The sequence below is a fragment of the Dama dama genome, chromosome X (genome assembly GCF_033118175.1).
Source record: "Dama dama isolate Ldn47 chromosome X, ASM3311817v1, whole genome shotgun sequence".
Taxonomy (NCBI): Eukaryota; Metazoa; Chordata; class Mammalia; order Artiodactyla; family Cervidae; genus Dama; species Dama dama.
In genome coordinates, this window is record NC_083714.1 from 23,749,165 (window position 1) to 23,763,548 (window position 14,384).

The window sequence follows — 14,384 nt, forward strand, 5'->3', positions numbered from 1 at the left end:
TAAGAGAAATGCTTTTTTGTAGGCCTCATTTTAAAAGACCTGTCCCTTTTAGACCTTAGACTGAGGGGAAATTACTCTCTGTAGCAATGTTTCGAATATTTCCTCTGCCTCATCTCGCCATCCTGCCTTAATTCTTCTGGAACCAAGAAGTAGAGACGCATTAAAAATAGTATATTTGTCTCTTTAAAATCCGTCAGTTATGGGGAAGGGTATCGGCTATTCTTCCAGGTAGTCTGAGTCTCTGCAAGTGTGCCACACTAGGTGTGTGTGTGTGTTAACTGCAGGATCTGTGCTGAATACTGTCTGACTTCCAGTCTCTGTATGGCAAAGCCACCTGCTCAACTGTCAACAAAGACTAGCAGGGTTCAGAATTGGGTCTGATAGTGTCCGGTGGCTTTTGTTTGTACAAGATGCTGTAGTTGTATTTTTGAAGTTTGAGGAATCTGATGTTTAAAAACGTCAGGGGTCAATATTCAGAAATGAGAAATTCTATTTTCAAAAGCATCTGGTGAGGATGGCAACATGCGCACACTGGGGCCCAGTTGTTCCTCTCTCCCAACAGAGGCTGGGCCTCAGGGTGCACTCCCCTCCTCTCTGTGCAGAAGGCCCACATCACACACAACCACAGTGCTGAGGGAGGGAAGAGAGGAGTGAAAGTAGTGGAAGCACAGCCTAAAAGCACATGCTTTTTCCCCAAAAACAGAGCCTCTCCACTGGGAACATCTAAGCGGTGAAACTAGTCTGGGATGAACCCTTGTGAGAGGAAATTCCAATGTAATCAAGGCACTTTATCTCAGCAATCACTTCACAGTAGGACCTCAGTGTTCACAATTAAACACATTAACAGAAACCACACAGTCAAAGGCTTTGGCATAGTCAATAAAGCAGAAACCACCTTAAAGAATTGATGCTTTTGAACTGTGGTGTTGGAGAAGACTCTTGAGAGTCCCTTGGACTGCAAGATCAAACCAGTCAATCCTAATGGAAATCAGTCCTGAGGATGAGATGGTTGTATGGCATCACTGACATGATGGACATGAGTTTGAGCAAGCTCTGAGAGTTGGTGATGGACAGGGAAGCCTGGCGTGCTGCAGTCCATGGGGTCACAGAGTCAGACATGACTGAGCGACTGAACTGAACTGAACTGAACATTAAAGAAGCCTTGCACTGCTCCGAGCCAAGGTTGTACTGAGAACTTAATGCTTTTTAAAAAGTGGGCCTGAGGATGCTGCTTGGGAAGCTGCTCTTCTTGCTTTGCACAGCACTAAACCAAAATAATCCATTTTGGTGTTGAATTAGCAGGAATCAAGGCTATCTCAAGGAAGATAATACATTTGAAGGTGTGATTGCTTTTGAGGAAGGTGCAATACGCCTCACTGGCCTCATGGGGTCTCCTCTGTGTTGCCTTTGAAGCAGCAGAACCCGTGTGCCAGGACTCCCATTCCCCCATCTTCTTCCCAGAGAGGACAGTGAACAGAATTTGGAGCATGTGGGATGAATGCTCGGCTGCCACCTTCCCATGAATCCCTGTAACGCTTAGGAAGCGTCCCTTGTTTCCAGCATTGGGCTGAATGTTTAAATTACCATGGGTGGGACTCTACCCTGCCTGGAAATAAACTGTTCTCTCACTGGGGACTCATCCCACCCCATCTTGCATGTGCATGCAATACCAAAGGGTGAGGGTGAGGACGGGATAATGGAAGGTGGAGGGAAAAAAAAGTATGAGTCAGTATAAACATACCTTGGGTACTTGGAAAACTTCTATCATGCACACAGGCCCACTGCCAATGACGGGGGGATGGCACCTCCTAATAGGAGGCTTCCTTACCATTCTGTGTGAATGACATTCCCTTAGAAATTCCTATCTGTTCACACTTAACCCCATTTGACACACAAAAACAAAGGTGCTGAGAATTCCCCTCTTTATTGAAAAATACAAAAATGTGCCCTACTTTAAAAGGGGGGCACTGACTTTTTGCATTTATTCAACTCATTTAACAGGCATTTGCTGAAGTGCTCTTGGTACTGTGTTGTGCATAATAGGAACCTGGCAGAAAAATACTTCAGAAAAACTGTCACAGAGACCACATCTTACTCATGAGGGACTACAGCATGGTCGCAGGTGATGGAGGATGATTCTGGGCCAACTTCAGCCTGGCCAGAGGGACACAAGGGCAGAGGAGGCATGGATGGCACAGGCCACCTGCATGACAGTGGCTCCAGAAGAACCCTTCTCCAATCGAGCTCCAGAACAAGGATGGGATTACAGGGCCCATCCGAGATTATGCCCACAGGGTGGCCTGGGGGGGCATATTTCCTAACATTAATGCCCTCTGACGTCTCCTCCCCTTGACCCTCATATTCTTAAACCAAACCTTCAATTAGAGGAAAAAGGGATTGGTTTACTATATTGAGCAATTTATGTCATAGTAACCACTCCCCTACACACAACATGTCATTGTTGTTTTCTTCTTTTATAATTGAGTTTTTATTGGTTGTTTTGAGGATCACTACACAGACATTTCAGTTTGTACACAATTCTTCACATACATACCAGAAATTGAAAAAATCATGTAATTGTGATTCTTAACAGTTATTCCAGTGACTTTCCAGCTTAAAGTTTGGAGCAAATTTTCCTTAACAGGATATCAAGTACCAATTATCTTCAAATATTGATATTCTGTTACATCATACATCCCACTGACTCACAATTTAATATCATACACACTACATACTCAAACTGTCAATCGTTCACAGCACATTAACCAAGTTACTAGCAAAACTGAACTACCACGACCAAAGATATAGAGTACGCAAAATTCTGACCAGGAGAGCCAAGATCAAGGAGTAGTTTGCTATAGGAAATAATTCTACCAAAACAATATGGGAAGAGGAGTAATTTAAAGTGTTCAAGACATTAAATACACAACTGACTCCAAATTGCCATTTAGTATGCTTTTGTATTATAGGATATAAAAGTTACCCCCATCTATGGAATGTTAAGCTGACACCCAAGACAATCAAAGCCTTCCATATCCAATATCCCACTATTTTCGGGTTGTACCAAAAAATAAACAAGCAAATGATTTCACCTCATTAAAAAAAAGCATTTACACTTAAAAATGGGATGAGGTGGGATTTCCCCCTTTTAAAAAATGTCTCAGAGCTACTAAAAAACTTGCACTTACAAAATACTTGATAAAAATATTCCCCTGGATTGTACAAGAAGGGAAACAGGGACCACTGACCGGACTGGGTGTGCGGTATTAATCAGACTTGGCTTCTTTTTCTTCTGCTTCATCAGAGGTCAGGTTCTCCTCGATTTTAGTCTCTCCATTTTCTGCAGGTAAGTCTTCTTTGGTCTCTTGGTTGGCCACTTCCATCTGTTTTCCCTTTGCTCCTCTTTTCCCTTTTGTTTGCATTTTTTTGTCTTAAGATTTATCCTTTCCCAACGCCTTTTTTGGCTTCCACTTTTGCAGGAGCCGGTTTAGCTGACAACCTCGCCGATCTCCTCTTGGGCTCCTCCTTCGCCGCCCCCTCTGCGGAGCTGACCTACCTCTTGGGCATCGCTGCGGCGGGGCGGGCTAGAGGTGGGAGCCTGAGGGCCGCGCGCGCATAGAGCCTTCGCGAGGCTGAGTAGCCTGACCCCTGTTGCTCTTCCCGCTGCCTGAGCTGCTGGGACCCGCGGCCAACATGCCATTCTTTATGCTATGGCTCTTATAAATCCCACTGGGAGAAGCTGTTTCTTTATTGATAAAATATCTTAGGAAAGTTTCCACCACAGCCCCGTTCCCTTCAGTTTACCCTTAGTGAGCGCTAAGTGCCAAGCTTCCCGATAACCAGATCTCTTGTTTTGTCTCTTTCCTCCCACTCTGAATACTGGTTAGTGGTTTTTCCAGCTCTTAGATGCTAGTCCAGCTGATGGATCGCACCCAGTCCCTTCTGTTAATGCTATGTCTGGTACAGGATGGAGAAATGTCTGTGTCTTGACAGTGGATCCTCAGTGGTCCAACTGCCTCTACCCTCTACCTTCCAGGGACAGCGTCACCCTGAGTGTGGGGGAAGCTGAGCATACTAAAAGTTCCTTTCACTTGTAAAAGAATGAAACTAGAACACTTTCTAACACCATACACAAAAATAAACTCAAAATGGATTAAAGATCTAAACGTAAGACCAGAAACTATAAAACTCCTAGAGGAAAACATAGGCAAAACACTCTCTGACATAAATCACAGCAGGATCCTCTATGACCCACCTTCCAGAGTAATGGAAATAAAAGCAAAAATAAACAAATGGGACCTAATTAAACTTAAAACATTTTGCACAACAAAGGAAACTATAAGCAAGGTGACAAGACAGCCTTCAGAATGCGAGAAAATAATAGCAAATGAAGCAACTGACAAATAATTGATCTCAAAAATATACAAGCAGCTCCTGCAGCTCAATTCCAGAAAAATAAATGACCCAATCAAAAAGTGGGCCAAAGAACTAAACAGACATTTCTCCAAAGAAGACATACAGATGGCTAACAAACACATGAGAAGATGCTCAACATCAGTCATTATCAGATAAATGCACATCAAAAACCACAATGAGGTACCATCTCATGCCAGTCAGAATGGCTGCTATCAAAAAGTCTACAAGCAATAAATGCTGGAGAGGGTGCAGAGAAAAAGGAACACTCCTACACTGTTGGTGGGAATGCAAACTAGTACAGCCACTACGGAGAACAGGGTGGAGATTCCTTAAAAAAACTGGAAATAGAACTGCCATACGACCCAGCAATCCCACTGCTGGGCATACACACCGAGGAAACCAGAATTGAAAGAGACATGTGTACCCCAATGTTCATCACAGCACTGTTCACAATAGCTAGGACATGGAAGCAACCTAGATGTCCATCAGCAGACGAATGGATAAGAAAGCTGTTGTACATATACACAATGGAATATTACTCAGCCATTAAAAAGAATGCATTTGAATCAGTTTTAATGAGGTGGATGAAACTGGAGCCTATTATACAGAGTGAAGTAAGTCAGAAAGAAAAACACCAATACAGTATACTAACTCATATATATGGAATTTAGAAAGATGGTAACGATGACCCTATATTCGAGACAGCAAAAGAGACACAGATGTAAAGAACAGTCTTTTGGACTCTGTGGGAGGAGAGGGTGGGATGATTTGAGAGCGTAGCATTGAAACGTGTATATTATCACATGTGAAGTGGATCGCTGGTCCAGGTTTGATGCATGAGACAGGGTGCTCAGGGCTGGTAAATGGGAGGACCCTGGGGGATGGGATGGGGAGGGAGGTGGGAGGGGGATTCTGGATGGGAAACACATGTGTGCCCGTGACTGATTCATGTTGATGTACGGCAAAAACCACTACAATATTGTAAAGTAATTAGCCTCCAATTAAAATTATTTTTTTAAAGGAAAAAAAAATTAAAAAAAAATAAAAGTTCCTTCCGTCTGAAGGAGATATTCAATATGCACAAGTTGGATTTTTAAACAGGTTTCCCTCAAGTTAAATAGACAAGGCAGGCCTGGTTATGGAGGGCCCAGGGGGCTTGTGGCTTATCTTACTGGGACATAAGAATTGCTGACACCCTGGACACTGCCTTGATATTTCAGCCTAGAGGTGAGGAAAATTTAGCTCACCTGGGTCCAAGTTCACTACAACTCACCACCACCAGTCCGGCAGCCTGTATCCATCACTGCACTCACATAGGGACTGTGAAGCAAAGCTAATAAACTCATCTGGGATTTTTGGATAAATACTCTAATACAGTCTATGGTTTTTCTACAGTCTCAAATGGTAATCTCGTGACCTACAAATCAGTCATTGCTGCCTGAGCAAACAAAAAAGTATTTCAAGTAAACACAGGTAAAGAACCTGGCCTGAACTGAAAGCTTCCACCCTCCCACCCCCACTGCCCACCAGATTCCACAAAACCCACCTCTTTAAAATAATACCTCAAAAAATATCTTTTGATGTTAGAAAGTCCTCAAGATGATATTCACTCATAAAGTTCAATTTGAGCCCCATCCACCAGGTGTATGGTTTGACTGAATGCAATTCTCTTAAACTGTTCACTCTTAACTCAGTGCCACTTTATTCAAAATTGTTTCTTTCAATTTTTAGACAAATTTCCAGTTTGTACACCTTGCTCCTACCCTCCACCATAATGTCACTATTTTAGCAATGATTTCAGGCTGACACATCATAACATACCAAACATTAAATGGTAGGGCTAGAACTTCCCTGGTGGCCCAGTGGCTAAGGCTCCCCACTCCCAATGCTGGGACCTGGGTTCAATCCCTGGTTAGGGAACTATATCACACATAACCCCAACTAAGATCTGGTGCAACCAAATATTTTTTAAAAAGATGTAGGGCTGTCGCTTTCTACACTGCTTTACTGAAGACTAAAAACAATGGCAGGAGTCCCTTGCACTTGGACTTTTAAGCTGTCTCCCCATATCAGTCTCAGCCTAACTAAAAGACACTTACTCATATAGTGTATGTGAATTATCCCCTAACTCCAGTCCCTGAATATTTATAAATTCACTCATTTAGCTAAAAACTTTTCGATATTTTAAGAGTTGAACCCTCTCATAATCTAGATCCTTAATGCATTAATGTGCACTTCCCAGATCAGACCCAGCCCCCACATGACTCCACAAAGTGCTCAATAAAGGATACCAGGAATAAAAGGATAAATAAATAATAAAAGGAGAACAGGTCAATAAAGGAAATTGAACTTTATTATGTTTAATTTTTCACAGGAAATAGGAACAGTGATTTCCTTTTCTTGCTCTTTTAGGAAATCACATTACTTCTGATAATTGGCAATTTCCATAAACTGGTGTTTATTTATCCCATTTCCACTTGCCAAAGACCCCAAAGTTCAAAACTCATTTGCTAAACAGGGAAAAAGCATCAAAAAAAGAAAAAAACAAACTTGAGAATGTCTAGGACGAAAGTGTCCAAAGACTTGAGGCAGGTTTTATAATGACTGCCCTCACAAATTGTCGTCTTCAGGCTCACTGCCCTGCACTTTGGTTTCGCTCACATCGACTGGAATTGCAAGCTCCTTCCTAAGGGGAAAAAAATGGCAAATATTCAGTATTTGGAGTTGTGGACCAAATTAGATATACGAAGTACATTTTATGCTTGTTTTAACATTCATATTCTCCCAAATGCCCAGGGAACATAGTTTTGTAATATCCAGTTCCAGGTTCTCTTTAGGGAGAATTTTCCTTTGGGTGCAAAATTTATGGGAGCGCTGAAAAACTCAGTATTCAATATTAAGCGTTTTTAATGCACTATTTAAGAATAAAGATTAAATGCACAGAGACTTCCCTGGTGGTTCAGTGGCTGACTTCTCGCTCCCCAGGCAGGGGGCGCGGTTCAATCCCTGGTCAGGGAGCTAGATCCCACAGGCCGAAACTAAAGATGGCGCATGCCGCCACCAAGACCAGGTGCAACCGAATAAATATTTACAGACTAAACGAGCAAAAAAAATTGCACGACCACCAAATTATCTAAAATTTTAAATAAAAACAAAATTCAATCCTATACTTGCACAACGGGGTCTCACTCGCTTCCCACTGACCTAGACCCCAATCCGATGAAACGTTATTCACCGAAACCTAACGTTTCCGGAGTTAATTCACTCACTCACCGCACCGCCCCAACCCGGGAGCCCAAGGGCGGGCAGCCTTCAAGGGCCTCGAGCACCCCACTGAGTTTGGGCTCTGGGGGAAGGGACAGCGCCAAAGGCGTCGGGAGAAGAGCCCTAACGTCCCAGAAAATTTTGGGCGCCTCCAGAGCAAGCCACTTACCGAGCGAACACATTAGGGTACTGGCTGCGCTGGAAAACGCTCTCCAGCTCCGTTAGTTGCAGCCGCCTGAACGAACAGCGGTGGAGGCGAGCCTCCCCGTCCGACGGCTGCGGATCCTCGGCGTCCGCCTGCATCGGCTCCTGTGGGAACTCCTCCTCGTCGCCGTCGCCGCCGCCGCCGCCGCCCTTCTGGATCTCGTCGACCATGGGGTCGGGAGCTCCCGCCCCAGCCTGGCCCTGTTCTTCTTCTGCTGCTGCTGCTGCTGCCGCCGCTGCCGCTCCCGGCTCAGGTTCTGATCCCGACTCCTCCTCGACGGCGGCACTTGTTGCGGTGCCCGAGACCTCGGTGGGCTTCGTACCTGGAAAGGAAAAAGACAAGAAGTCTGGGCGTCGGTGTGCCGAGGGTGCGGGGCGGCGGGAGGCGCAAGCCCGCGACCTGAGAGGCGATGGCGACCGCACCATAGCCGCGTCCCGTCCACTCGCCTCTCCCAGGGAAAGGGCCTTTCCCTCGAGTTCGCCAGAGTACCTATCCCGCTCTGGGCACTGACCAGGATCTTCCTGGAGCTCGTCGACTCCCAGACTGAGGTAACCGGAGTCTTCGTGTTGGCGTCCGGGCTCACGGTCCATGTCGCTAGCGCTGTCCAAGCAGCTGCGCGCCTCGGTCGACTTTGCGCTGTTGATGGCGGCGATCCCAACGTCCGGTCCGCGGCGTTGGGAGTTTATAGCCGGTCTGCGGCAGTTCACGCCGACGCCCACGCGCCAGCTATTCGGCGTCGGCTACGCGAACTCCCCAGTAACGGCGCGTGCGGTGGGCGTAGCCGTTGGGGAGTGCACGTGGACAGGGCGTGGCCATAGAGTAGAGAGATGCGCGTGGGGAGAGTCCTGGCAGGGGGCGAGCGGGTGGGGGCGCGCGAGCTCCCACTTGTGGCTGAGCTGAATACTCCCGGCTGCTGCCTTGGGTCGGTCCTGAGCTAGGGGCTTCTCCCGATTGTGCGAGCTGACTTGGGACGGGGGAGAGGGGAGGGAATGAGACCTCAATGAGGCGTCCCGGGAGCCTGGGGGAAATGTTGGGAGACCGTCTCTCCGCCTGGCCCTCGATGGGCTCAGGCTTGTTGCCATTAGTTCCCCCCCAACCCCCTGACCCCCAGAGCAGGAGACGCAGGGGTGGGACTGGAGAAACCCTGGGGCCCCAGCAATCCCAGCCGGCTAAGACGACAGTCGTCCCCTCTTGTCGCGTGGGCTCTGAGCGCGACTTCCCTCTTGGGAAGTCGGTAATTAATGGATGGGACTGCGATTCTGTTCCATTCGCTCTCAAAGTCCGTGAAACGGGCTAGTGATTCAGACGGAAAGACGGGGTGGAAGGTGGGAGACTACTTGCTGGGGTTTTGCAATAAAGCGCTAAAAGCAGAGCCCGTCTCCTCTCGTTCCTGGGGGGGTACTGGGGCGCGGGAACTTGGGGCTGTATCTGCAGAGCACACAGTGTACTCAGATGCCTACTGCAAGAAATCCAGCCTGTTCCTTACAAATGCAACAAGTAATCCAAATTTGTACTAACCTATGTCAGAGGACAAGTGTAGAACACTGCACGTGACCCTTGCTTTGGCCCTGGACGCGATTGTGGAGGATAGAGCATCTGCTTTGCTATGCTCCGCTAGCGCGTCTGGGGCTGCTGGCCCTCTGCAAAAGTGCACGGGTTTCTTATGCTGGGGGCTGTGTAGACTGGGCTGTTGTTGTTTGGTCGCTCAGTCGTGTTCGACTCTGCAGCCCCATGGACTGTATCCCGCCAGGCTCCTCTGTCCATGGGATTCTCTAGGCAAGAATACTGGCGTGGGTTGCCATTCCCTTTTCCAGGGGATCTTTCCGACTCAGGGATGTAGCCTGCGTCTCCTGCATTGGCAGGTGGATTCCTTACCACTGAGCCACCTGGGAAGCCCCTGGACTTGGGTTAAATTCTGCTTTTTCTTCTTTGCCTCCTCTAGTCTCCTCCTTGGCGCCCACCTTTCCCCTTCTCACCCTCCTCTTTCCCCTCCTCTCTCTCCCTTTGTTTGGGACCATCTTCCAGAACTCTGTTCTCCACCCTACTCACCTCACCTACAATGAACAGTTTGGGCTTGGGATTAGTTATAACCTGAGAAACCTCTAATGGTTATGATCCTGGTGTTCCTTAGCCTAGCTAGGATATCCGTTACAATTCAGGTCATGTGACAGCTTTTTGTAACGTGGAAGCAGCCCTCTAAATAGACTTACCTAGGTAAGATTTATATAGAGATAACTACCTGTAGCTAGACTAAGGAGGTGAAGGCAGGAAGCTGGAAAACCCATTTTTGTCAAGCCCAAAATCATATTTCTCATAGAATTCATGTGTTAGGACTATAGACAATTTGTGGTGCCTAGGTAACTACCTATCTAGAAATAACTGGAGACAACTAGGATGTTGAAAGGCAGGATCCTGAAGTCAGGATGTTGAAAACATTCTTAAGTTAATATTTCTTATGGAAGAAATTATTTAAATGTAGGTAATTAGTGGTACCTATGTAAATATTTGATCATCTATGTGATCACACGGACCACAATCTGGTCTAATTCAATGAAACTAAGCCATGCTGTGTGGGGCCACCCAAGACGGTTGGGTTATGGTGGAGAGGTCTGACAGAATGTGGTCCGCTGGACAAGGGAATGGCAAACCACTTCAGTATTCTTGCCTTGAGAACCCCATGAACAGTATGAAAAGGCAAAATGAAGGATATTGAAAGAGGAACTCCCCAGGTCGGTAGGTGCCCAATATGCTGCTGGAGATTAGTGGAGAAATAACTCCAGAAAGAATGAAGGGATGGAGCCAAAGCAAAAACAATACCCAGTTGTGGACGTGACTGGTGATAGAAGCAAGGTCTGATACTGTAAAGAGCAATATTGCATAGGAACCTGGAATGTTAGGTCCATGAATCAAGGCAAATTGGAAGTGGTCAAACAGGAGATGGCAAGAGTGAACGTTGATATTCTAGGAATCAGCGAACTGAGATAGACTGGAATGGGTGAATTTAACTCAGATGACCATTATATCTACTACTGTGGGCAGGAATCCCTTAGAAGAAATGGAGTAGCCATCATAGTCAACAAAAAGAGTCCGAAATGCAGTACTTGGATGCAATCTCAAAAACGACAGAATGATCTTTGTTCGTTTCCAAGGCAAACCATTCAATATCACAGTAATCCAAGCCTATGCCCCAACCAGTAATTCTGAAGAAGCTGAAGTTGAACAGTTCTATGAAGACCTACAAGACCTTTTAGAACTAACACCGAAAAAAAGATGCCTTTTCATTATAGGGGACTGGAATGCAAAAGTAGGAAGTCAAGAAACACCTGGAGTAACAGGCAAATTTGGCCTTGGAGTACAGAATGAAGCAGGGCAAAGGCTAACAGAGTTTTGCCAAGAGAATGCACTGGTCATAGCAAACACCCTCTTCCAACAACACAAGAGAAGACTCTACACATGGACATCACCAGATGGTCAATACCAAAATCAGATTGGTAATATTCTTTGCAGCCAAAGATGGAGACGCTCTATACAGTCAGCAAAAACAAGACTGGGAGCTGACTGTGGCTCAGATCATGAACTCCTTATTGCCAAATTCAGACTTAAACTGAAGAAAGTAGGGAAAACCACTAGACCATTCAGGTATGACCTAAACAAAATCCCTTATGACTATACAGTGGAAGTGAGAAATAGATTTAAGGGACTAGATCTGATAGATAGAGTGCCTGATGAACTATGGACAGAGGTTTGTGACATTGTACAGGAGACAGGGATCAAGACCATCCCCATGGAAAAGAAATGCAAAAAGGCAAAATGGTTGTCTGAGGAGGCCTTACAAATAGCTGTGAAAAGAAGAGAAGCAAAAAGCAAAGGAGAAAAGGAAAGATATACCCATGTGAATGCAGAGTTCCAAAGAATAGCAAGGAGAGATAAGAAAGCCTTCCTCAGCGATCAATGCAAAGAAATAGAGGAAAACAATAGAATGGGAAAGACTAGAGATGTCTTCAAGGAGATTAGAGATACCAAGGGAACATTTCACGTAAAGATGGGTTAGATAAAGGACAGAAATGGTATGGACCTAACAGAATCAGACGATATTAAGAAGAGGTGGCAAGAATACACAGAAGAACTGTACAAAAAAGATCTTCATGACCCAGCTAATCACAGTGGTGTGATCACTCACCTAGAGCCAGACATCCTGGAAGCTGAGTGCTGAAGAATTGATGCTTTTGAGCTGTGGTGTTGGAGAAGACTCTTGAGAGTCCCTTGGACTGCAAGCAGATCCAACCAGTCAACTCGAAAGGAAATCAGTCCTGGGTGTTCATTGGAGGGACTGATGTTGAAGCTGAAACTCCAGTATTTTGGCCACCTGTTGCGAAGAGCTGAGTTGAAAAGACCCTGATGCTGGGAAAGATTGAAGGCAGGAGGAGAAGGGGACGACAGAGGATGAGATGGTTAGATGGCATCACCAACTCAATGGACATGAGTTTGGGTAACCTCTGGGAGTTGGTGATAGACAGGGAGGCCTGGTGTGCTGTGGTTCATAGGGTTGCAAAGAGTTGGACATGACTGAGCGACTGAACTTAACTGAACTGATTCAGGTATATACATAAGAATGTGTTGTTTAGTAAAGTAGGAATTTCAAATCAGGGAGTCAAGGATAGTTTTTCAATAAGTAGTACTAAATTTTTTTTTCATGTTTCTGGAGGAAAATAAATTGGGTCTACCACAGTCCACACAGGAAATACAGTATATGAAAATTATATATTTAAAAGCAGTACATTTCAGAAGAAATTTAAGAAGTTTGTACATAATCAGGAATTTGAGGAGACTTTTTAAAGCAAGGTAGGAAATCTAGAAATTATTTTTAAAATCAGAATCCTTCAGCTACATAAAAAATTTTTTATAGCAGAAGATGAAAAATTAATGTAGTAGAATAAACCATTTGATAGATGTAAATACATTTGATTATGTATGGGTACACTCCTAATAAAATGTGTTACTGTTGTTAGTCGCTCAGTCATGTCCGACTCTTTGTGACCCTATGGACTGTAGCCCGCCAGGCTCCTCTGTCCTTGGCTACAGTGTTAATGCCCTCACAATGAGTTCTCCACAAAAAGAAAAAAAATATGTTTCACTGAATATTAAGTTTAGTTTTGTTAATTAAGGTCTGTGCTTACTAAAACTCACTTCTAAGATAGTTCCTTGTTATGTTATATTGCTAAAAAGGTTAATTGAGTTATTAAAAAGGATACTCTAAGATTATTTCTAAAGCTTATCTCATTAACCAATCTTTGGATAAAGGTCAGATGCTCCCTGAGGTACAACCAGGAGATTAACACTTGGCTGTAATCATTTCACTGAGTCAGATGACCTGGGGTATACCGGGCTATACCCAATGAAAGTTCTTGACTTAAATTCTTGCTTGTGACCTTACTAATAACTACTAGCTATATTATTTTCTATGTAGCTTGCTTCAGACGATTATTTCTTACATTACCAAATGTGTGACTGAGCCTGTGATAAAATGCTGATATGCAGTTCCGTATGAGGTCAATAGTTGTATCTCTAGATATGGAAGAAGCAACAAGAGGAAATATTTTCCTGGACCGAGAGGGAAATAAGACAGGTATGGTCCAGAGACTTTTGCTACTTACAGGCTTGGTCTAGTGACAACACATTGAGTGTCCTGTCAATGGAATTTTTGTTAGACCTTGGAATGAGCCTTCCCAGCACCGTGGGACACAATGACCATGAAATGCCCCCAAAACACGGTCAAATATGTGGCTGTGAAGGGGCCCTGCTGACTGGAAGTTGGCCCTTGCCAGCTACCTCTGCAAAGATTAAATCTTGACCACTACAAGATGCTGATCTTCCACACCCCGTTGAAAGGAGTTCAGGGTGGAGACAAAAAATAAGGCACTCTGTGCCCTGGGAAAAACCCGGAAAACAGGCCTTCAGATTGCCAGATGTTATCAGGTGAAGATTTTTCTGAGTCCAAATTCTTGCATCTTCTCACTCTAGAGAAACACTAATGTCACTAACCAACGTCTGGACCTGGTTCTCCTGGCTAACCCCACAACAACTTTTCTACGTCTATTAATCTTGGGCCATATATCTTTAACTTTCTTGTTAAGTTTGTTTCTCCAAGTAGTAGTACGACAAGAATATCCCTCCGCCAACACCCAGACAGTGCTGGAACAAGCTGCCTTATCATTCTGTGGACTCTCACCTCCCTCCATAAATACACCCCAAGGTCCTCAGGCTATTCTCCCTTTGAGATCTTATACGGGAGACCACCCCCAGTGATTAAAAAAAAAAAGCTCAAGGGAGACCACCAACAACTAGCTGACCTGGAGATGTCCCAACACCTCCAGGCCCTGGGAAAAGTCTTCTGCCATATCGCCCAATAAACCTTAGAAAGGACACTGATTCCTTTAAGCAATTGAGTTCATCCCTATCAGCCAGGAAATGAGGTATGGGTTAAAGATTAGGGGAAAAA

At 45.0% G+C, this 14,384-nt stretch overlaps 1 protein-coding gene and 1 pseudogene across 1 annotated transcript; both read right to left on the bottom strand.

Moving 5' to 3' along the window:
- Positions 1-3,266: 3,266 nt before the first annotated feature.
- On the bottom strand, positions 3,267-3,567 carry LOC133051900 (non-histone chromosomal protein HMG-14-like; annotated as a pseudogene).
- Positions 3,568-6,888: 3,321 nt separating this feature from the next.
- RHOXF1 (Rhox homeobox family member 1) lies at positions 6,889-8,528 on the bottom strand. Its single transcript, XM_061136593.1, has 3 exons — positions 8,397-8,528; positions 7,850-8,207; positions 6,889-7,102 (listed from the first exon to the last, which is right to left on the bottom strand). Exons 1-3 carry the CDS (start codon positions 8,473-8,475, stop codon positions 7,027-7,029), a joined length of 513 nt encoding a protein of 170 aa, XP_060992576.1. The 5' UTR covers positions 8,476-8,528; the 3' UTR covers positions 6,889-7,026.
- Positions 8,529-14,384: the final 5,856 nt, after the last annotated feature.

Excerpts from the sequence above, each read along its gene's own strand:
- RHOXF1 (XM_061136593.1), bottom strand. The coding sequence starts at position 8,475 with ATGGACCGTGAGCCCGGACGCCAACACGAAGACTCCGGTTACCTCAGT. Across the intron at positions 8,208-8,396 it reads CGAGCTCCAGGAAGATCCTG|GTACGAAGCCCACCGAGGTC; the intron begins GTCAGTGCCCAG and ends TTTCCTTTCCAG. Across the intron at positions 7,103-7,849 it reads TACCCTAATGTGTTCGCTCG|GAAGGAGCTTGCAATTCCAG; the intron begins GTAAGTGGCTTG and ends TTTTCCCCTTAG.